The 22,155-nt window shown below is 40.4% G+C and overlaps 1 protein-coding gene across 9 annotated transcripts in view; it reads right to left on the minus strand.

The window, feature by feature from the left end:
• Positions 1–3,899: 3,899 nt before the first annotated feature.
• tmem161b (transmembrane protein 161B) overlaps positions 3,900–22,155 on the minus strand; it is a 105,371-nt gene continuing 87,115 nt past the window's right edge. For 8 of the 9 annotated variants that reach the window (XM_078564807.1, XM_078564799.1, XM_078564781.1 and 5 more), the window contains 4 exons: positions 15,768–15,881; positions 14,480–14,654; positions 13,573–13,669; positions 3,900–11,202 (listed from right to left, as the gene is read on the minus strand). In XM_078564807.1, coding sequence (XP_078420933.1) covers positions 10,925–11,202; positions 13,573–13,669; positions 14,480–14,654; positions 15,768–15,881 — 664 coding nt within the window. In that variant the 3' untranslated portion in view covers positions 3,900–10,924. The remainder of the gene's footprint in view (positions 11,203–13,572; positions 13,670–14,479; positions 14,655–15,767; positions 15,882–22,155) is intronic. The other variant, XM_078564790.1, reaches the window with a different exon arrangement.

Here is a 22,155-nt window from a genome sequence, read left to right on the forward strand (position 1 = left end):
TCCCATGTGAGCATGATGGAGGAATCCTTCCATGCTATGAATGGTACCATGTCTCTGGTTTAAGAGTACATGGCCTCCTGCATTGAGAGAATAGCGACCATCATAAGAGATCCACACATGACAGGCTACCAAGTGGATGCATTGGCATCCACAATGTGGCACCAAGCTTGAGCAATGTTGAACACTGGGTAAGGGAGATGGCTCAGAGACACATGGATCCATTGCCAGGTGAAGGGCCATGAAAAGGTTGAAGAATGGATGGCTAAAGGTGAAGCTGTGCTCAAAATATCCACAACTTCGATAGTAGTCCCTCAGTCCTGCTGAGGGACCCAAACAATGCAGCCAGCCCTGATAAAAGCAGCAACCCCTGCATAGATGCAGGTGGCAGAGCCTGTGACGGGCCCGTCACAGGGTCCACAACCAAGACATGATTCACTACAGACATCTAATACACTGGAGCAGCAAGGCTAGCAGGCTGCCCCCACATCAGCACCAGCTGCAGAGATAGCACACCATAGAAACACAGAATTGAATCTGTAACTGCATCCAGTTGCATAAGGGGTCTCATGAGGTGACCTTCATTGCAAGTATGGCACTCTATATTTGATTTGTTCATCTCAGCATATGTTTTATGCTTTACTTCAACATCTCACATTTTTTAATCTCCCAGGAAGACGCTACCAAATGTTGCAATATGTAGCTGGAGCCCGTGAAAGGGATGCCGATGACTGTAGAGCAAGGATGGATGATGGACATGGGATAGGCTTCTCAAGACGCTTGTGCCATGGTCACGGTGTGGCACTTCAGATCATCAGGGAATTAACAGGGTGAGGCCTGGCTCTGGTCCAATGGCAGCTTGGGGAGTCTCAGCTGCTTCTGGTGTGGATGATGAAGTTGCAGGTTTGCTGATTGCCTCTTGGCCTGACTTGTATTATCAGTCCAGCACCTCGTGTACATTCCTGCCCTCCTGAACAAGGCATCCACAATTTTGGACAGCAGATCATGAGATCCCACAAATATCCCCAACCGATCCCTGGATCGACCCTCTAGTGAAAAAGGCTAATGTCAGGGTCACCTTCACTGCAACAGACAACCGGTGCCCAGCACACTCCAGAGGTCTCAACTCCTCCTCTAGCATTCTGCACAGATCAGTGACCATCCGTCTTGGTACATGCAATCTTCAGAGACGCTGTTGCTCCACTTTTTAAAAATTCATTTACGGGATGTGGGTGTCGCTGGCTAGGCCAGTTTTTATTGCCCATCCCCAATTGCCCTTGAGGAGGTGGTGGTGAGCTACCTTCTTGAACCGCTGCAGTCCATGTGGTGTAGGTACACTCACAGTGCTGCTAAGGAGGGAGTTCCAGGATTTTGACCCAGTGACAGTGAAGGGATGGCGATATATTTCCAAGTCAGGAAGGTGAGTAGCGTGGAGGGGATCTTTCAGGTGGTGGTGTTCCCACATGTCGATGAAGCTAAACTGTTGTCTTATACTGTGTATTGGGTAACGTCTTCTTCAATCATTTGACTGCCTTACTGCCTCTATGCAGCCTCCACATGCATGTATCGGCACAGTGTCATGCCTCTGGTGCTCCACTGCCTACCTCACTCTCTTCCCATGTAGTTAAAGTCCCTCTCTCTCACTCCCTTCTTGACTGAAGGAGGCAAACTCTTGAGTTATACTGCAACCTTTAGTCGTCAGCCCTCAGTGGGTGTCAACCCAATGCCTTGTATAGGCTCACTGCAAGGGTCCTAGGAGAAAACTTTACAATACTGGCCTCTATAGCAATCCTTCCACACATTTATTATTGATCTTTTACAATTGTTTGTTGATGAATGGGAAGACATGAATTAACAGAGACTATGGGGAAATGTGCAATGGGTGGATGGTAACTTACTGCTTTATGTCAGTGATATGGTGGGTGGGGAGCTTAGAGAGGTGGGGCAGAGTGGTTATTTGATGTGATTGTTACATTGGTTGAATGACATTGACTAACTGAACCTTATAATGAGAAAAAGGAAACCCTTGTCATTCCAAGCAGCATTAAGTGGCTGGTATACCTTTGGGGATCACCATCTTCATCTTCTGCCTCCACTTCCTCTTCATTGGCTTTGTTTAAAGACCAACGGTGCTCTGTGCCTTGTTCCACCTGCAGTTCTAATCTTCCTTTCTGCTCCCTGTTAAGCAGAGTGCAGCACATCACAATTATTCTGGGGTCCCTGGTTAGCAAGTACTGAATTGCATCTTGAGCATACCAAGCGCTTTCTCAATGACCCACTTGTTGGTCAAATAGCTGATGGTACACTGCTCTTGGGCTTCATGGAATTTCTCACGGTTATCATCAGTCAAGCTTGGAGGGAGTATCCTTTGTTTCCTAGCAGCCACCCCTCAAGTCTGGTTGCAGGTCCAAAGAGGTCAGGGAAATTATACTGCATTACAATGAAAGCACTTTAGCAGCTCACAAGAAATCCAACACACAGCTGCATAAACCTTTCCTTGTGGTTGCACAACAGCTGAACTTTGAATGAATACAATCCCTTGCGACTTACACATACTCCTGGCTGATCTGGGGGTGGACAGGTATTCGTGTGTATGTAGTTGATAGCACCATGCACCTGTGAAATGCTGATCAGGCACAGACCCAAAGACATACTTATTCTGTCTACTTTCATTGCAAGGAAAGTTGATATAGTTGCCTGGAAAACATGCCATCAGGGACGGGTCTTATGTGAAGCTGACTGGGAGATCTGGTAGCCTCCTGCAGGAGTCCAGAGGCAAAAAAGTTGAGGACGGTGGTCATTTTAATAGCCACTGGTAATATGTAACCCACCAGAACCCAAATTAAGGTATTCTTCTAGGAGGCTGCAGTTGTCTTCCACTACAATCCAAGCCTTTGGAAGCACCGCTCTTCTGACAGATGAACAAAGTTTATTCTCTGCCTTTTCACCCAGTTAAGCAGGTAATGCCTTCTATGGACCTTGATCCCTCTACTGCTGACCTATCTACTGACCACCAACAGGTCACTCCACAACAGTCTGTTCCTGCAACGTGCACAAATTAGCCTCTCACTAAACCCTTTTCCAATGCAAGAAAGCAGCTGCGGGCACTGTGTATTTATCACTGTCGTATACCCGTCTTTTAATGAACCCCATAAATTGTTATTCAGTCTGCTTGCCTTGGTTTTAATGGTGAGTTTCTGGAGCCCTGGGAAATCCATGTACGTGCTGTTAAGTTTAAATGCCAGTTAAACTATTGTAGAAATATACTCATTTAAATATTCTCATCATGAATCCGCATCTCTGGAGGTGGTCACACATAGTGAATATGCCCTAAAGCCAGGAGTTGGCACAATGGAGCTGGCTTCTGGAATGTGCTGACATTTTTCGTTACTCAAACATGTATTTCAATGTTAAAATTTGCCCAGACATCAAAACTTGAATGCAGTTCAAAGAATTGCCACAAGGCTGACCCCTAGTGCCTAAGATATAAGGAAACAGAAAAAAGCATTGGTTTTTCCACCACAAAAGTGGTGACCGGGACATGATCTTATGGAGATATACAAAACAGAAAATAACATAAAAAAATTAATCCAAAAGAAAAGTCAAACGATACTATAAGCATAAGCCAAAACACAATTTCAAGTAACATTTAAGACTAATGTCAGTAAGTGTTTCTTCACAATGATCAACATTGGAGTATAGGGGTGAAACCTTGATTAAGAAACAGTTGCTGCTGTAGGGTGCAAGAGCTATGATTCTTTCCCATGCTTATCTTGTCAAATATTGTAGTCATCTAGCATGGAAACCAGAAATTCCAAATGATGAAAAGAAAAACTAGTACCACACATCAGACATTTTGTTATAGACTATGACTTAAAAAAGAAATTCACAAGAATCTGCAATCAAGTGGGAACTTTTATTTACACAAAAACTTCAAATGGCAGCAGTTCCACCAGCAAGTTTCTTGCGACATTTTTTTTAGATAGCTTTCCTGTCACATGTACTTTCGTATTGTAGACAAACAGAAAACCAATTTAATGTACAAATTTCATATACACAAACACTGATGCTATATTCATGCTTACTGTAGTCAAAAGAGCTTCTATAATAGGAGCTGGTATAATTCAATAGTTGTCTACCAACAATCGTACAGACTAATTTACATTTTCATTTCTTCCATTGTTGGATGGCATAAAAACATAAGGATGGGAGTGTGAAAATACCAAATATTGTTCTCATCATCAATGCACACATAAAAACATAGCAGTGATATCTGAAGATACCGAGGCATGATGTAAAAGAATTGTGGCATTTCAGCCATGAAATGCAATGGAATGAATAAACTGCCATTTATAAAGCATCTCTCACATCCTCAGGTCTTCCCAAAGCACTTTACAGTCACTGATGTACTGTAGAAGTAGTCACTGTTGTAACATAGGTAAACACAGTCATCAATGTGTGCACAGCAAGATGCCACAATGAGATAACTGACCAACCAATTTTGGTCACACTGGTTATTGGTGAGGACACCAGGAGAGCACTCCAGCTTTTTAATAGTTCCACAGGAACTTTTATGTCTACCTGAATACGGCACATGGGACTTCTGACAAAGCAGTGTTACATTAAGGTATCAGCCTAGATTATGTGCTCTAGTCCTAGAGCTGAGCTTGAGCTTTATACTTCAGAGGCATGAGTGTTACCACTGAGCCAAGACATGCACTACAGCAGCTAAATTTACCGAAAAAGCAGCAGGCAGTTGTACTATTTTGTGAAGGATAAATCTACATTGGTTACGTATTTAGTGGCTACATTAATAAAATGAGATAATCTTTGGAAATATCTGGAGATTGAAATAGTTTGTCAAATTCTGAGGTAACTTCATTAGAATGCAAACACCCAGGTGCACTTCTTACTACTGCAGAGAGCAAAAGCTGCAGATACTGGAAACCAAATGAAAACAGGAAAACTGTAAACACCGAGACCAGGCAGAATCTGTGGAAATGTTATGAATACTACTGGTTCATTTGTAACATCACCTAATGGGACACTTTTTCTGAAATATATTATGAATTGGTGTGCAATGATATAATGCGCTTTTGTTTTAATGGCAAAAATCAACATGAAATCACTTGGATAAGGATCTCAGTACATTGGCAGTACATCGGCAATAACAGTGATATAATTAAACTGCTATAACTTTGTGTTTAAATGAAAGGTGTAACTTTATGGTTAGCATTAAGCAGTGATTTATGTTAAACTATTTGGGCTGAGGCAACCTCAAATATCATATTGCCGTTAGCTATTAAAAACTTTTTAGCTGTCGCTGAAGAGGATTGGAAAATTTACAACTAAAACTGGCAGATGCATATTTTAAAGCAAACACACCTGATTTGTAATAATCACCGATAAACCTTTTATGGGTTCAGTCACAAAGCAGTAACCTAAGTCAACTAAATGCAATGTAATACTTGGGGCTGTTAAAAAAGCAAGTTATTTCACTGGTTGTCAAGCCCTCAGAGAAATGAAAGCCAGCTTAGAGTTGTAGGAGAATTAAAAAATCCAATCTAGAACAGTGCATCAAAAAAATAGTTGAATGGTGAACTCATCAACAGTAATTTTTTTCCTCTTTGAGTTTCCCCAAAGTTTCATTTTCAGATTTGATAATGCAACAATGTGTTCCTTGGTCCATTTGGTGGGTAACCAAACCAAGAGTGAGAACTCACTATGCCAGTTAGTTTAGGAGTGTATACAAGAGTTAGTTCTGTAGTAAACCATTTGGTTTAATAGCATTTTGTGCTAATGTATGCTTTTAAAAATATATATAAAGTATTGCAGCCTATTTTTAATGGTAACTACAACTTTATACTCTTCATCCAATTTATGAAGATCTTTTATAACCAACTTGTGTATTAACCAGATACCAAGAATAGATCATATTCATGGAATATCATTCACAAAATCTTTGGATTATTGCTATATACAGTACCTTGTGTTTTGCTCATAATGGTACCCACTTATGTTAATACCTGATAGGCAAATATGTCTCAAGTGAATTAAATCTCTGCTATTGAGGGCCCTTTACTGGAAAGTGAGAATGAGTGGGTCATCTTTTTGCCAAGTTTTGCAATAGGAGAGCTGCATTATTTGTGATGGTCTTCACACAGGATATTCCTTTAAAAAAAACTACTAGAATCAAATAAAGACAGAGAAACATATATTTCTAATAAAATGATCATACTGTGTGAAGCAAACAGAAAGTACAATTTTAATCATACAGAATTCTCCCATAAAGAATATCTCAAGTTGTAATGAAGGATTGAGCAGGTAGCAAAACAAGGTAATACAATAAAATAAATGAATTTTAACCCAAATAATGATGGTGCTATGGCCTAGTCATTTACTAGTATCTAAAATATGACAGAACTCAGTGCTGCTAGTTTATTTCAATCAAATATTAATTTTAAATTAATTCTCGTGATGCGATCAATTATGTTAAGGCCAGCATTTATTGTCTATACTTTGCTTCCCCCAGGTGCTGGTGGTGGAACAACTTGTTGAACCATTGCAGTTTTCTTTGTAGCAGTTTGATATAACAGAGAGGCTTGCAAGTTAAGAGTGAATGACATTATTCTGGGACTGGAATCACATATAGGCCAGACCAGATAAAGATCCAGTTTTCTTTCCCTGAAAGGATATTAGTGAACCTGTTGGGTTTTTACAAAAATCCTACAATTTTATGGACACTACAGGTTTGATTTTTTTTTAAATATAAAATTGAGTTAAAATGATAGGATTTGAATTTATATTCTCTGAATTATTAGTTTAGGTTTCTGAATTACTAGCCACTAGAATCGTACACTCTCAATCAATGTCGCTGCTAAGCTGCCCAGCCCAAAGAGCTACCATGAGGGCCTTGTTCTATAAGTAATAATGCATCTGCACGATCACAGAAAATAATTTAAAGGGACCATATACTGAAAAAAAGGGCCATGCACAACTAAATTTTAAAGGGAACATTGCTTCCACTAAGGAAGTAAATTGAATGATGAACCTACATTAAATGAGTATTTACAGGCATCATTTTGGTTGGATTTAGAGTGTAAATCTAAAGTACATTACCTAGGTTGAAAGAACATCTGTCTTAAGTAACCAATTTAGTATAGACCCTAAGGTGACCAATTAACACTAGTTTTACTGCAACATATATCTCATCGTACCAAGCAACAGCCACCCATATATGCACCAGAAAGGAAATATGCCACTGTATTCAAATCAATAAAAGTGATTTAGTAAAAAGAAAGGCAACAAGTCCTTGGCATGCAATGCTGTACTAACTAAACAACAAATCTAAGTAAACAATTCTTTAGAAAGGCCTCAGACAATTGCTGCTGGCTATGGATGGTTATCCATGTGCCACAGATTACCTGATTACATATTTATGTTTGATGTGCCAACTTTAGGACTATGAATCGGGATTATAAATGTTCAAATGCTCTCCCAGAATTTTGACTTCATTGACTTTAAAGTCTTCCCCATGACAAGTCAAATCTTGATCCTGAAACTTAGCATACACATAATGTTGGATTTATCATCCATCATACTCTTCATGGATTAAGTCACCTTAATTTACTAATCCCATCTCAGATCTACAACTATTTGGATGGGATTTCACCTTTGCATGGTCACACTGCACAAGGTATTTTACTAATAATTACTAAAATAGTCACCTTGATTTGAGGGCAAGAGTGCCTTGTATAAAGTTTGGGAAACAATTGCTTTGTTTAATTTTACCCAATGCCTGTAACTCTCCTGCAGTAGTCTGACAATGGTCAATGCCAACTTCAGCTAGTATTGAATAATTCATAAACTGCCCAGATGAGCTGCAGCAAACCACATCTGTCCATAGCTTTTGAAAGAAGGATCGGGGGGCTAACCATTATTCAATCTTGCTAGTAATGCCTGCAAACTTTACTATTACTTCTGTCTTTCTGTATTAGTGTGGAATAGAGACTGATAAATAACTTATATAATTTTGTCTATAGAGATCAATTTGTAATGACAAACAATTAAATCAATTCAAGGCCAATTCAGATTTATGACAATTTTGATTTCAAGTCTGGCAACAAATCCAATAATATGACCATACCTCATTCAAGCTTATGATGTCAGTAAAGCAGTCACATTCACTGGGGAATATATTATTAGAAAAATCAAGGAAGATGAAAGGACCAATTTTATTCGCTTAGGACAGAACTGTATACAATGTAGCAGCTATTCTTCTCCTTCTTGAGTTGTCTACCCAAAGGCAGGTCCATGATGATTATTAGCCAGCGACGCCCAAATCCCACGAATGAATTTTTAAAAAAATATATTTGTGGAGCCACAGGCAAGTGGCACGATTTTGTCTCGACAGGTAGGGTGAGGAGGCAGGCCCCAAATCTACCTCAGCCAGAACAGGGATCGAACCCAGTGATGTAGGCATTATCTGATCCACATGCCAGCTGTCTAGCCAACTGAGTTAACTGGCACCCCCTGAGCAGCTATTACAACTAAATGTTAAAAGTGTAACAAGCAAACATGTCTCACTATAGATGGTCAGAGATGAGCTTAATATTTGGTTTTTGGCACTTCATTCTATAAACTGAATTTCAATATTACCTGATAAGTTTCATTATTTTATTTGCATCTGCTGTAAATGTGCTTCACATATATAAATTTAGATGCAAAATTGAACTTGCCGTTCAAAGGAAGCATTGTTTAAAACGGATAGCCGATGATGTATCAAAAGACTTGTATCGGTAAAATATGGATAGAACTACATTTTGCACTTTTTGACCAGATTATGATACGTCTTAAACAGAATTGTTCAAAGATGCTATAACAATTTGTACTCTAAATGACAAAATCCAATAGGATTATTGAAAGCTTGAAATGAATTCCTTATTAGCATGTCCTTAGTAAACTGGATTAAAATTTATAGCCTGAGGACTATTTAATCATGTGCAGCATTTCTATCAATTACTTACAAATAAAATGTAAACTTACACATTTTTCCTGAACTCATAGCCTTTAATTGGTCCACAAGAACATATGTTGTTCTGCAATAAATATACAAGGTAAAATATGACAACAAAAAGGGGAAAAGCTGCTTGGCACTTTACATTTTCTTGTTAATTTTTCCTATACCAAATATTGAAATTCAACATAATGGGAGGGGGGATAGTGCAATCAGCTTTTATAGACTATTGATTATTAAAACATGTTGAATAGTTTTAAAGAAATTCAAAAGTATTTACTGCCTTATCTTTTCATTTATCAGCATCTCTAAAATGTTAAAATCGGAAAGGAAATGTTAAAATAGCTAATGGAGAATATTTTAATCACACTACCCTTTATCACATGGAATTGCTTAATAGACTTTTCTCCTACTTACTACTTAATATCATCAATCATCTGGTAAAGTCCTTTGTGCTGTTTTGGTAAATGAAAAGTTGTATATAACTGCAAGGCATTGTTTAATGCACTTCAACACCAGTAATCAAGATTTTAAACATTTCATTTGTAATGTTGTGACTGTCTGTCTAAAATGAAAATCAGAATTCAGTAGCAGATTATATTGTGGAGAAGTTTTGATGCTGCAACATCAAACATAAAAAAAATTCAACACCCAGCAAATGATGATTCATTCACTAGATCTGAGTGTTATGTAAGAATTGGGGACCATAATCTTTTCACTTAATGCAGTCACAGTTGATGTGCTTTATAAACACATGCTTCCAGTACTCAGACAGCCAGAGTATCAGAGTTCTGCAGTACTGCAGGGCTTTTTGGACAATACAAAAACAACATTTTTTTGGAATAAAAAAAAAATCACCCACCTAATGTCTCACATCAAGTATTAAGTCAAACTCTCTTACAGCAACAGCCACAATTTCAAAGAAATTTGTTCCCTTAAAAGTCTGAAATATTTAACCTTTACTGTAATATACAGTAGTTACATTTAAATTCCAACTGCAAAGACTTCTTCACAGTGAAAAATGCTGGATTGTCCAACAGAAGGATAAACACATCTCATTTTAACTTACGGCTCAGTTTCTGTTAGGAATCTGTCAATATAATTTTTTGTTGCTCAAACTAGATTGCTTACCATCATTAGCTCAAAATTTACAATTATTTAAAAGTCAATCCTCTTGCTATATTCAAAAACACGATGGGATTAGAACTGATATGCACTTGGGGAGTAAAGAAAAGAAAGGGAAAGGAAAGGATTCCCTTTCCCATTTTCTCAATGTTCACATAACTATGTTTCTGCAATGAAGAAACAGAGTCCAGTTACTGCATGATGGGAAAAACTGAGAGGCAACAAAAATGGTGAGATTCAAATTAAACTGTACATTAGCCAGACTGGCATTTTGTAGAGTAATTCCAAAGATTTATGTTGCATTTCTAGTCCTTTGCTAAATTTTGACTGCACTTAAAATTCAGATGAGCTGTAATTTCACAGCAAATGCAAATTTATAAGTGGAAATGGGGATTTAAGACCATCAAAGTTTAATCCTATTCATAGTTATACCATTACTTCTGGCCTGCTGGTTTACCAACCAATTAGGGCAAATTATCTTTTGTTGATAACCTCCAGTAATCCCAAAGTTTCATCAAAGAACAGTGATAAATGACCTATCTATGGTATTAGAAACATGACATCATTCCTGCTTTTAGTTTTCGAATTGTTAAGACATTTATTCACCCTGAGAACCAGAGGAAGCATTTGAAATGAGCAGGTTGATCTGTGCTCTGTATTTTAGCGATATGCTGTTTCCACAATGGTTTAAAGTTTTCCTTTTGTTCTAATCCCAAAGAAGTGGCTTTGATTTTAGTTTCAAATCTAGAAGAGTATTTTGAAGTCCAGCTTTATTATGCTAGTCACTTATGCGACTGTCAGGTACTGATGATAGAAAAGACCAAAAAGACTTGTGGAAAACAGGCAAGCTGCAATCCACCAGATTAGAAAAGAGAGCAGACCTCGGAAGAGTAATGGAGTGAAAACACTCTGCAGACCACCCAGTGCAATTGTAATTTGTGTAGCTGTTAGCTTCTTGTTTTCATTAGCTGCAAGGGTAGCTGAGTTGACAGAATTGGAGGTTTCAGCAATCTCCGTAGGAGACACATAGGAAGATTCTGAGAGGACACCCCAGGAATGGTTACCTATTTCAAGAAGGATAAATGAAACACCAATTTGTTAATCACTTTCATAAACTCGATTTTTAGATTTTTACTATACCTATGGAAAAGGACATTTCAACAATAAAAAGGAAGGGGTATTTCCCTATCAATGCAAAACAAAGGCATGGTGCAATGCAAACCTGGAATACAAAAAGGTTTTCTTTTCTCCAACTTTCTCACTCCAAAATTAAACATTTCTGAGCCAACTCATCATAGATTAAAACTGTCAATTCTGACAGATGGGTTTAAGATTCAACTATGTCACCATTTTGTTGAAAAGGGAGACTCTACTACTCCATTGGCATCCAATACTCCAACAATCAGCCAGTCATATGTTTGGGTTTAAAATCTATATAGGATTAAATAGGAATTACAACATGGAAACATTTAGCCCAAAACAATCCTGCATGCAAGCAGCAGCTCAAATTGCGCATGCCCACTTTTTTTCCCATATCGCTTTAGTCTCTTTCCCTGCAATCATCCATCTAACGTATTCTTAAAAGTTTATATATTTTCTGTTTCAACTACAAACTGCAACCCCTCTCCCTTTGTGACCACTGCCTCTTTCTCCTCTAAGGCCAGCGCTTCCCTACCTCAGTTAGTATTGCCCCTGCTGCTCCCACTGTTCCATGTGCTGTTGGTGCTGTACCCCACCTCTCTACATGTTCTTTCATGCTGCACCCCTCTCTCATGCACTGCCACTGCTGGTCCCCTTTCCCAAGCACTGCTGCCGCTCGCCCCCTTTCCCATGCACCATTGCCGCCGGCCCCCTTTCCCATGCACTGTTGCTGCTGGCCCCCCTTACCCATGCACCATTGTCGCTGGCCCCCTTTTCCCATGCACCGTTGCCGCTGGCCCCCTTTTCCCATGCACCGCTGCCGCTGGCCCCCTTTTCCCATGCACCGTTGCCGCTGGCTCCCTTTTCCCATGCACTGTTGCCGCTGGACCCCTTTTCCCATGCACTGTTGCCGCTGGCCCCCTTTTCCCATGCACCGTTGCCGCTGGCCCCCTTTTTCCATGCACCGTTGCCACTGGCCCTCTTTTCCCATGCACTGTTGTCGCTGGCCCTCCTTTCCCATGCTTTGCTGCTGCTGCCACCCCTTTCTCTATATTGTTGCTGCTGTCCCCACCTCTCTGTATGCTGCTGACAATGGCCTCACTCCATGTGCTGTTGTCACTAGCTCCCTTCCCATGCGCTCTGGCCACTGTCCCCTTTCCCTGTAAGCTGTAGCCACAACATTCCCTCTATGCTTTTCCACTTCTCCCTTTTCTTACAAAAATAAAATGGTTGCATCAATCTTCTTTCTTTAAATTGTAAAATGAACCTGGAAAAATACAAATTATATAGGTGTTGTCCAAGAGAGATTAGAATTCTTCAAAATCACAAATAAAATTTCACTGGTTCCTGGATTCATTGAGGTTAATAAAATATGCAATAAAGGTTGTACTAGAAGTACATTTAACAATCAGTCTCAGGAGTTGAACTGTGTTACTTGCACTTCACTGAATTAAATGTCATTCAGAAAGACAGCAAAAATTATGAACTGGAAAACAAACTTCCAAGAACAAGCATTATTGCAGTCACAAGAAATTGGACATGAAACCAGCCAACAGAGGGCACTCTCATTCGCAGGAGCAATGGAACATTCTTAAAAAGTCTTGCCCAATATTTCTTTTACTTTTATTGGAAAGGTAGAGCTAATCCTTTTAACATTTAAAAAAAAGAAATAGTAGCAACTGCTTTGCACGCAACTTTTAAAGATTTATACTGCTTACTTCAAACAGAACACGTTTTAACTGGACAGAATAGCCTACGGCAGAAACGTTTAGGCAGATATAGGTTTTTTTTTGGTTCTTCTGCTCCCCAATTTTCATTTATCTTGGAAGGTGCCAATTTAATGAATTTAATGTGGTGTGGATGCTGGTAGCCCTTCAGCAGCATGCTAAAAGGGAAATAATTTATGTGTAAGCCAACATAATGAGTGTCGGCAGGCTATTTACCATGGAGGCATCACAGGCAAGCTCAAAACAAAAATATGATGGCCATGCACACATGCTTTCCAACAGGGATCACTAGGTTGTGAACATAAGCATAAATGTTTTTGGGTTGTTCCTTCTGATTGGCACTGAGGCCAGTTGCAGTCCATTAACTACTGCACTGGTTGAGATCAGAAATCAAACCTGGGACAGCCTGGTCTGTTTTGACTAAACAATGAAACCAAGTGCTGTTTTTACCCGCTAAAGCAACAAAGGAACAGAAATCATGAGAACTATAACGCAACAGTATTTTACACAGATTAATGCAAGGAAAATATAAGTTGAGTAGAAAATGAACTGATAAGTTGCACTCACCCAGAGTTTTTAAAAGCAGTGTTGTATGAAGAAGCATAATCACAGGTGCCACGTACTGAAGTGCAATCACACAAAGGTAGTAGAAAACCCGGGCAACCTTCAAGCAGAGAAAAAAGAGTTATCTTATCTGCCTCAATAGGCTGCTTGCTTTAAAAACACAAAATAAGTCTGAGACAACAGTTTCTCAAGTTCTATGGATTAAAGTGAAATTATGCAGCCAGAGCGTGTTTTGCTAAAATGTTATTAGGCATATTTCAATTTACATATTTCATCAAACTCCCTTCATTTCAGATGAGATGGTAAAGCGAGGTATCGTATGCTTTCTCAGATAGACGTTAAAGATCCCATGACATTACTTCAAAGAAAAGCAGGGGAGTTATCCGCAATATCCTGGCCAATATTTATCCCTCAATCTGTTTTTTTGTGAAATTGATTATCTCATTATTATCACATTGCTGTTTGTGGTTGCTTGCTGTACACAAATTGGCTGCTGAGTTTTCTAAATTAGAACAGTCAGTACACTTCATAAGTACTTCATTGGTTGTAAGGTGTTTAAGGGATATCCTGAGATTCTGAAAGGCACTTTATAAATGCAAGTCTTTCTTTTTTTCCTGATATGGCTCACTTCCTTACCTGACCCAGCACCTATGTATTTGTTAATTAATGCATACGTTCAAATCAATGCAACAATAGAATACCCACTTTTTACCCTCTTTAAGTTCAATTCTAATACAATGTCTAGTTATTTTCAAGTGCCATGCCCAGGCTTCTCCCTGCTATATCACAATTCTCAAATACCATCAGACTCTTTTTATCCACCCTATTCTTTTCTGCAACTTCTAGCTATTCATTCACATTAAGATTTTTAGTATTTATGCATTCCAAATTTCTGCCATTATGCTCTTACCATTTTTTGCAGATCCTTTGTACTGATTCGCCCTGCCTCCTTCTTCATCTGTTCCACACCTTTCTGTGCCAAGTTAAGGTACGCTTGTAGATGTTGGCGAATTAAGGCCAGTCGCAGAACACAAAGCAGGATAATAATCCACAGCCGCAATGAGTCATATGTAGTCTCGGACATTCTGCAAATAATTTAATAACATTATTTGTGAAACAAAAGACTTAAAAAAAAATTCAGGACTGGAATCAGATCGAATTACTCTAGTTAAATATACTCTGGGCATTCCTATAGTTTTCTGAAACTTATATAAGAAATATCTAATTATCTTTCTATACTTAAACCTATACATTTCAATTTTTCAGCAGTTACTTATTCCTCTCTCTTTTAAATAAATCAATTGACAAGAGTTAAATGTTTTGATTGAAGTCTGTTCCTAATAAGTACTCTGTCATTTAGAAACGTTTGCAGCTGGGTCAAATGGACCTCATGGGCTTGATCTGGTTCTAGCAACCACTTAAAACTTCACGCTTTAAGTTTATGTCAAACATATGATTAATGGCTTCAACCTCTTGAAGGTTCAGAACTCTGTCTTGACTAGATTTACAAATTTCTATTCATGAAGATTGATGTGAAGAATTAATTCAACACATCTGCAATTTCCAAACCTCCCACACCATTCTGCCCTACTTATCCCAAACTGTTATCCACTTTGGTTAAAGTTCCAACTGCATTCTATATAGATAAAATAAATTATTTTGATTGCATGTGAAGCTAAATTTGTATCTGTACAAACTTTTCAGCTGTATTTAAAATGTAACATTAGTGAGAAATGTTTGTAAAATAATGTAGGAGTCTATTTCTCGACTGTAACCACTAAATTACAATAACTCATCAAGGTTGAATTCACTGCCTCCCTGTTTAAGTGGGAGGAAATTAAATAAATCTTCAGCTGAGTTTACACTGTGCTTGCAACATGCAAATAATTTACTCTAAAATTCTCAGCATAATCAGCAGATAGTTAACCAGCCTGACCTTAGCATTAATGCTCATACATCTGAATACTGAATCATGTCAGAGCTACAGATGAGGAGATTTGCATCACACTGATTTAAATGTTGAATGTTAAATTCTTTTGGTTTCTATTGAGTAGAAAAGCTCAAGAAATATGACCTAGTAATGAAAACTGTCCCAGTCATCCCAATGTGGGGCAAATCCCAGAAGGTTACATTCTAAAAAGTGAACTGAATGGAATTTGTTATGCAAGTAGGGTTCTTCATCAAACAGTTATACTTACAAAGGAATACTTTCTTTACCAATTGGTGGATTCATGATATAGTCCTTTGTAATAGGTTTCACCCAGAGGAGTACTATAATTAGTGGCGACAGGAAGTTTATATGAAACAGAGTCCTACAAGTCAGAAAACCCAAAAAATACATGGTTAACCAGGTATTTTGTTAATATAAAACATTTTGATCAGCCAAGATACATTTGATAGATATTACACTGCTGCTTAATTGTGGCTGATAAAGAATGACCTTTTATTTATAACAAAAAATGATTTAACAAATTGGGCATCCCAGGATGCTGTGTGATTTTAACAAAACACATTTGTGTAGGAACGTTTAACTCTCTTACATTACTGTAAGGTTATAACATTCATGGAGGGATTTCCTCCAAATCACAGAATTGTTACGGTGTAGGAGGCCATTTGGCCCATCATGTCTGCATTGGCTCTCTGAGCATTTTAACTTGGTGCCAATCTCCTGCCTTTTCCCCGTAACCCTGCAGAGTTTCTATTTAAATAATCATCCCATGCCCTTTTGAATGCCTCAATTGAACCTGTCTCCGCCACACTTCCAGGCAGTGCATTCCAAACCCTAACCACTTGCTGTGTGAAAAAGTTTTTTCTCACCTTGCATTTGCTTCTTTTGCAAAACACTTGAATGGAGTAGGATCTGCAATTTTTGCCCTTAAAATTACATTTTGAACCATTCCTTCCTTCATTCAGCCTGAGAGATGAGAGTGGTACCACCAAGCTGAGTCAGAGGGCCATGGGTTCAATGCCAGTCGAGACTTGTGCACGCAATTCAAGCTGATGCTAAAAGGCAGTGTTGAAGGAGTGCTGCACCATCAGGGGAAGGTGTTATTTTTTGGATGAGACATTAAACTGAGGCAACGCCTGCCCTCTAAGGAGCATGTAAACAATGTCATAGTACTATTCAAAAGTGAAGAGGGGTTCTCCCAATGTTCTGGCCCTCAACTGACACCAATAAACCAGATGCTGTTGTCACATATCTCACTGCTGTTTGTGGGACCTAGCTGTGTGCAAATGAGGTGCTATGTTTGCCTACATTACAAAAGAAACTATACTTCAAAAGTACTTTGTCAACTGTGGAAGTTCCTTAGGGCATCCAGGTCATGAAAACCACAATATAAATGCATGTTCTTCTTTCTTTCTGTCTTTTATCTTGGTACAGGATATGGGTATCGTAGAATCATAGTGCACAGAAAGAGGCCACTTGGCCTATTGTCTCTGTGCCAGCTCTTTAAAAGAGCTCTCCAACTTGTCCCATTCTCCTGCTCTATCCCCACGATCATGAAAATTTCTCCTTTTCAAGCTGAAATCATAATTGCTCCACTATTAGTGGCTGTGCCTTCAGTTGCCTATGCCCCAGACTCTGGAATTCCCTCCGCACACCTCTCTGCCTCTCTATCTTACTTTCCTCCTTTAAGACACTTCTTAAAACCTACCTCTTTGACCAAACTTTTAGTCATCTGATCTCATATCTCTTTATGTGGCTCAGAGTCATACCTGTTTTATGATGTTCCTGTGAAATGCCTTGGAACATTTCATTATGCTAAAGGCATTATATAAGTAATTGTTCTACATGCTTTGAAAGTGACTGTAGAATCTGTTTCCAACATGCATTAACACAGTGCATTCCAGATTATAACTTGTTGCATAAAAAGAAACTTCCTCACATCTTTCCCATGCCCCTAGATTCTTGCCAATTATCATAAATCTGAGTTCTCAGGTTACCAATCTTTCTGCCAGTAGAAACAGTTTCTCGCCATCTATTCTGTCAAAACTCCTCAATTTTGAACATTGCCATCAAATCTCCCCTTAAACTTCTGAGCTCTATGAAACATCACAGTTTCACTAATCTCACCACAAAACTGAAGTCCCTCATCTCAGCCTCACCAAGGTTTTAACATCCTGATCAAAAACAAAAATACCTGGAAAAACTCAGCAGGTCTGGCAGCATCTGTGGAGAGGAGCACAGTTAACGTTTCGAGTCTGAATGACCCTTCAAGTTGACTCGAAACGTTAACTGTGCTCCTCTCCGCAGATGCTGCCAGACCTGCTGAGTTTTTCCAGGTATTTCTGTTTTTGTTTTGGATTTCCAGCATCCGCAGTTTTTTGCTTTTAACATCCTGAAGTTTGGTGCCAGAATTGGAGAACTGAGGCCTAACCAATAATTTATCAAGGTTTACAAAACGTTCCTTACTTTTATAGTCAATGCTTCTGTTTATAAAGCCAAGGATCCTGTATCCTGTATTTAAAAAAATGAAGCCTTATCAGCTTGTCCTGCCGCCTTCAAAGTTTTGTGTATATGAAGTTCCAGGTCTCTCTGTTCCTAGTTATTCTTTAAAATTGTACCATTTGATTTATATTGCCTCTCCAGATTTTTCCTCCCAAAATGCATCACTTCACACTCCTGGCATTGAATTTCATGCCCATTTCACCAATCGACATCCTTCTGAAGTCTGTTACTACCTTCCTAAGTGTTTATGGCATTTTCAAGTTCTGTGCTATCTTCTGACTTTGAAATTATGCCCCCATACCCAAGTCCAGGTCATCAATATATATCAAAGAGAGCAGCGGTCCGAATATCAGCTCCTGGTGGACACCATGGTTACACTTCCCTCCAGCCTGATAAACAAACATTCACCACTACTCTCTGCTTTTGGTCTCATAGCCAGTTTCATACATATGTTGCCAATGCCTCGTTAACCCCATGGGCTTCAATACTGTTAACAAGACTATTACGTAACACCTTATGCCTAATAAAAGTCCATACGCACAAAATCAATGGCACAATATCAGCAGCCCTCTCCATGACTTTACTGAACAGTTTAAATCAAGTTTTTCGAATACAATTTTACCATAAACAAATCCATGTTGACGGTCATTTATTAACCCATATTCTTCCAAGTGACAATTGATTTTGTTCTGGCTCATGGCCTCCAGAAATTTTCTCACCACCTTTTTAGGTTGACTGGTGTGTAGTTACCTGGTTTATCTCTCCTCCTTTTCTGAGCAGAGGTGTAGCATTCGCAACCCTTCAGTACCACTCCCAAATCCAAGATGAATTGAAAGATTGAAAGAATCAGGCCTAATCACCTGGTGCTTGACCTTAGCCTGATGCAGCAACCAAGCTCTTGCTCTCCACCAAGCTCATTCCCAAACCAAACTCACTCTTTAGGTCAGTTGCACTCTAGTTGATTCACACTCTGGTGCTCTCACAGTTGGAAAGCACGGAAGGGTTCAATGTGAGTTTTCTGATGGGGGACTAATGACAGAATGTTTAATAAGATGGGCTAGTCTTCACTTAAACTAAACTTTTACCAAAGTGAGAAAGGTTTAAACTAGTGAGGCATGGAAAGAGCAAATCAGCTGGAAATGGGATAAGGTTAAGTTTAGTGAGAGATCAAAAACATCTCCAATAGTTCATTCAAGAGGGATGCAGGGACATACTTACAGGAAAAGATAGTTGAGGAAAGAAAAATATATTTGACTGCGTAAAGGATTAGAAATAAAATTTGGGAGCTGGGGTCACTAACTATAATGAATGGACACGGATATTGTGTTCTTGCTCAAAATTTGGCCATGAACTAAATACTCCCATCAGTACCATTTTCAGGAACGAGAGGAGAAACAAGGAGGCCTTACACATAAAGGCCATGACTACAATAGAAAGGAGGCTTTGAGCAATTGTAGGCAGAGTCTGTCCGGGTTAAGTTTGGAAACAATAATATTGGCACTACGTTCTCAACCAAATAGCAGGAAAGAAATTCAGGATGAGGCAATTTAGAGAGGTATGGAATAACGATTGTTCTAATTACGGAAACTCAATAGCCCAGATTCTGCAGTTCTGTTGATGGCAAAACTACCAGTGTTCGCTGTCATTACTCAATGAAACTGACAACAACTGCTGGTGTCTGCACATCTGGAGTTAAACCAGGAAATCCAGAAGATGTCATCATTGATTCTACTTTTTCTACAGGTCTCTACCACTTCCACAAATGTTAAACTCCTCACAGATGAAAAGCAACTAGAAATCAACAATAATCATCTCAGTCCCAGGACATTGCTGCACAATTTCCTTAGGGTACTATTGTAGGCCCAACCATCTTCAGCTCCTTCATCAATGACCTTCCTTGTTCGCTGATGACTGCACAATGTTCAGCACCATTTATGACTCCTCAAAGCAGTCTGTGTTTACATGTGGCAAGACCTAGGCAGCATTCAGGTTTGGGCTGATAAGTGCCAAGTAACATTCATGCTACACAAGTGCCAGGCAATAACTATATCCAACGAGAGAGAATTTAACCATCTTCCCTTGACATTCAATGGCATTGCCATCGCTGAATCCCAACTATCAACAGCCTGAGGTTACCATTGAACAGTTACTTAACTGGACTAGCCATATAAATACTGTGGGTGGAACTGTCCATGCCAACTTGCCAACTAGCGTTGGGCGTGTTCGGTGGCGTGAGTGGACAGTATGGCGAGAAGGTCAAGAATCAATTTCATGATGTCACAAAACCAGTTTGCGATCGTCCACTCCGCCTGCCGATGACGGTCTGTGTTTTCCACCATCGGACGTCGGGAACCTCATTGTAATACACCTGCATGTCATTATAATTGTCACCCCCCCTCCCCCCCATCACAGTGCGGAGCACTCGCCCAGGTCGCCAGTTGGACTTCAAGGTTGAGGCGCGTTTGGGGGGGCAGGTGGGCAGGGGCTACCCTGTGGTTGAGGCATGTTGGAGGATGGGACAAGGGTTGCCCTGCGGTTGAAGTGGCTTGGGGGGGGGGGGGGGGGGCAAGGGCTGCCCTGTTATTGAAGGTAGTGCACAAGTACATGCGGGCATGGGTGGCGAGATAAGTGGCCATATATTTGGGAAACTTTGTATAAAGTGGTCATTCCTCTGCAACTGAGACAGTTCAGGCGCAGCCACATTGCTACGACTGGAGCCAGGCCTCTAGTTTCCCTGCCCACTCAAGCAATGCAGAGGCATGAAAGTGCCACCAAGTGCTCCAGAGCTTTTCACCCCTCGGGCACAGACTGCAAACTAATGAGCATTTTAGTCGACTGCAGAACAGCTGGATGATTGGGCATGTTGTACAATCTACTTGCTAAAGCTGGCCTTGGAGCAGTCACTGCTGGAGGTGCTCACAGCTCCTTGCAATATCATCATCCCGGTTTGGACCAGTCTCCCCCGTGGTTCAAGTTAATGGTACAGCCTTGTAGCACAGGTTAGGAGAATGTCTGCGCCTGAGCTGAGAGCATAGCACGCAGTCCAATGGGCAAAGTTGCCGCAAATCAGCTGGGTGGAGTGGGGCAGAGGTGGGTGGGGTTTCGGGCAGCCATGCAGTGCACTAATCTCTGGCCACCCAAGTGATGACCAGCACTCTCCGGAACACATTAAGGGACCTTCAGACTTAACCAAGTACACCCATGCTAACACATGCGTCTCTCTCTTTCATCCTGCAGGAAGAGTACATCAAGGTCATGGAGCCTGGTGAACTAGCTGTATGCCTCGTGGCTTACAGAGAGCGAAGATGACTGAGAAGAGAGCGACTGAGGTACCTGGCTTCACTGAGTGGGAAGCAGCACCCTCAGGAAAAAGGGGCCGCTGGGGCTCCCCCACATGCCACCAAAGAGCCACAGCAAGCCGTCGCTGGTCGGCGCCTAGCTAGACACAGGGTCTATAGACGTCGCCTTTCATTCCTGCAGTTACTGAGAATCAGTGTCGCCGAAAACTGCACGTCTCAGGAACTGGTCAGTCACATCTGCCAGCTACTGCAGGATGTAGCGTCACAGGGAAACGGAGGGCATCCACTGCCAGTGGCTGTGAAAGTGACAGCAGCACTCAATTTCTATGCAAATGGATGCTAGCTTCGCGAAGGCACACAACTTTGTGCATTTCGCCTGGCACCAGGGCAGCCAGAATGCAAGAATGATTGGGTTTGCCCCGATCTCAGGTTTCCCACAGGTGCAGGGTGCCATCGACTGCGCTCATGTGGTGCTCAGATCTCCATACCAACGTGTGGTCAACTGTGTCAACCGCAAGAGAATCCATTCGCTGAATGTGCAGCTGGTGTATGACCACCACAAATGTATCCTGCAGGTCTGTGCATGGTTTCCAGGGAGTGTGCACGACTCCTATGTTCTCAGCTGGTTACAGGCCCCTGAAGGATCCGGGGTCCACAGAAGCTGCAGGGATGGCTCCTTGGGGGCTACCCGTAGAGGATGGCGGCCTCAGACTGTAGCAGAGCAAAGCTGCAACTTGGAACTTGGTGGAGCAGACCTGGGATGCTGAAAATTAGGTTCCCGGTGCCTAGGCTGATCTGGTGGAGTACTGCAGTATAGTCCACAGAGGGTGTCACGCA

Source organism: Cetorhinus maximus, chromosome 2 (assembly GCF_964194155.1).
Source record: "Cetorhinus maximus chromosome 2, sCetMax3.hap1.1, whole genome shotgun sequence".
In the NCBI taxonomy this organism is placed as follows: domain Eukaryota; kingdom Metazoa; phylum Chordata; class Chondrichthyes; order Lamniformes; family Cetorhinidae; genus Cetorhinus; species Cetorhinus maximus.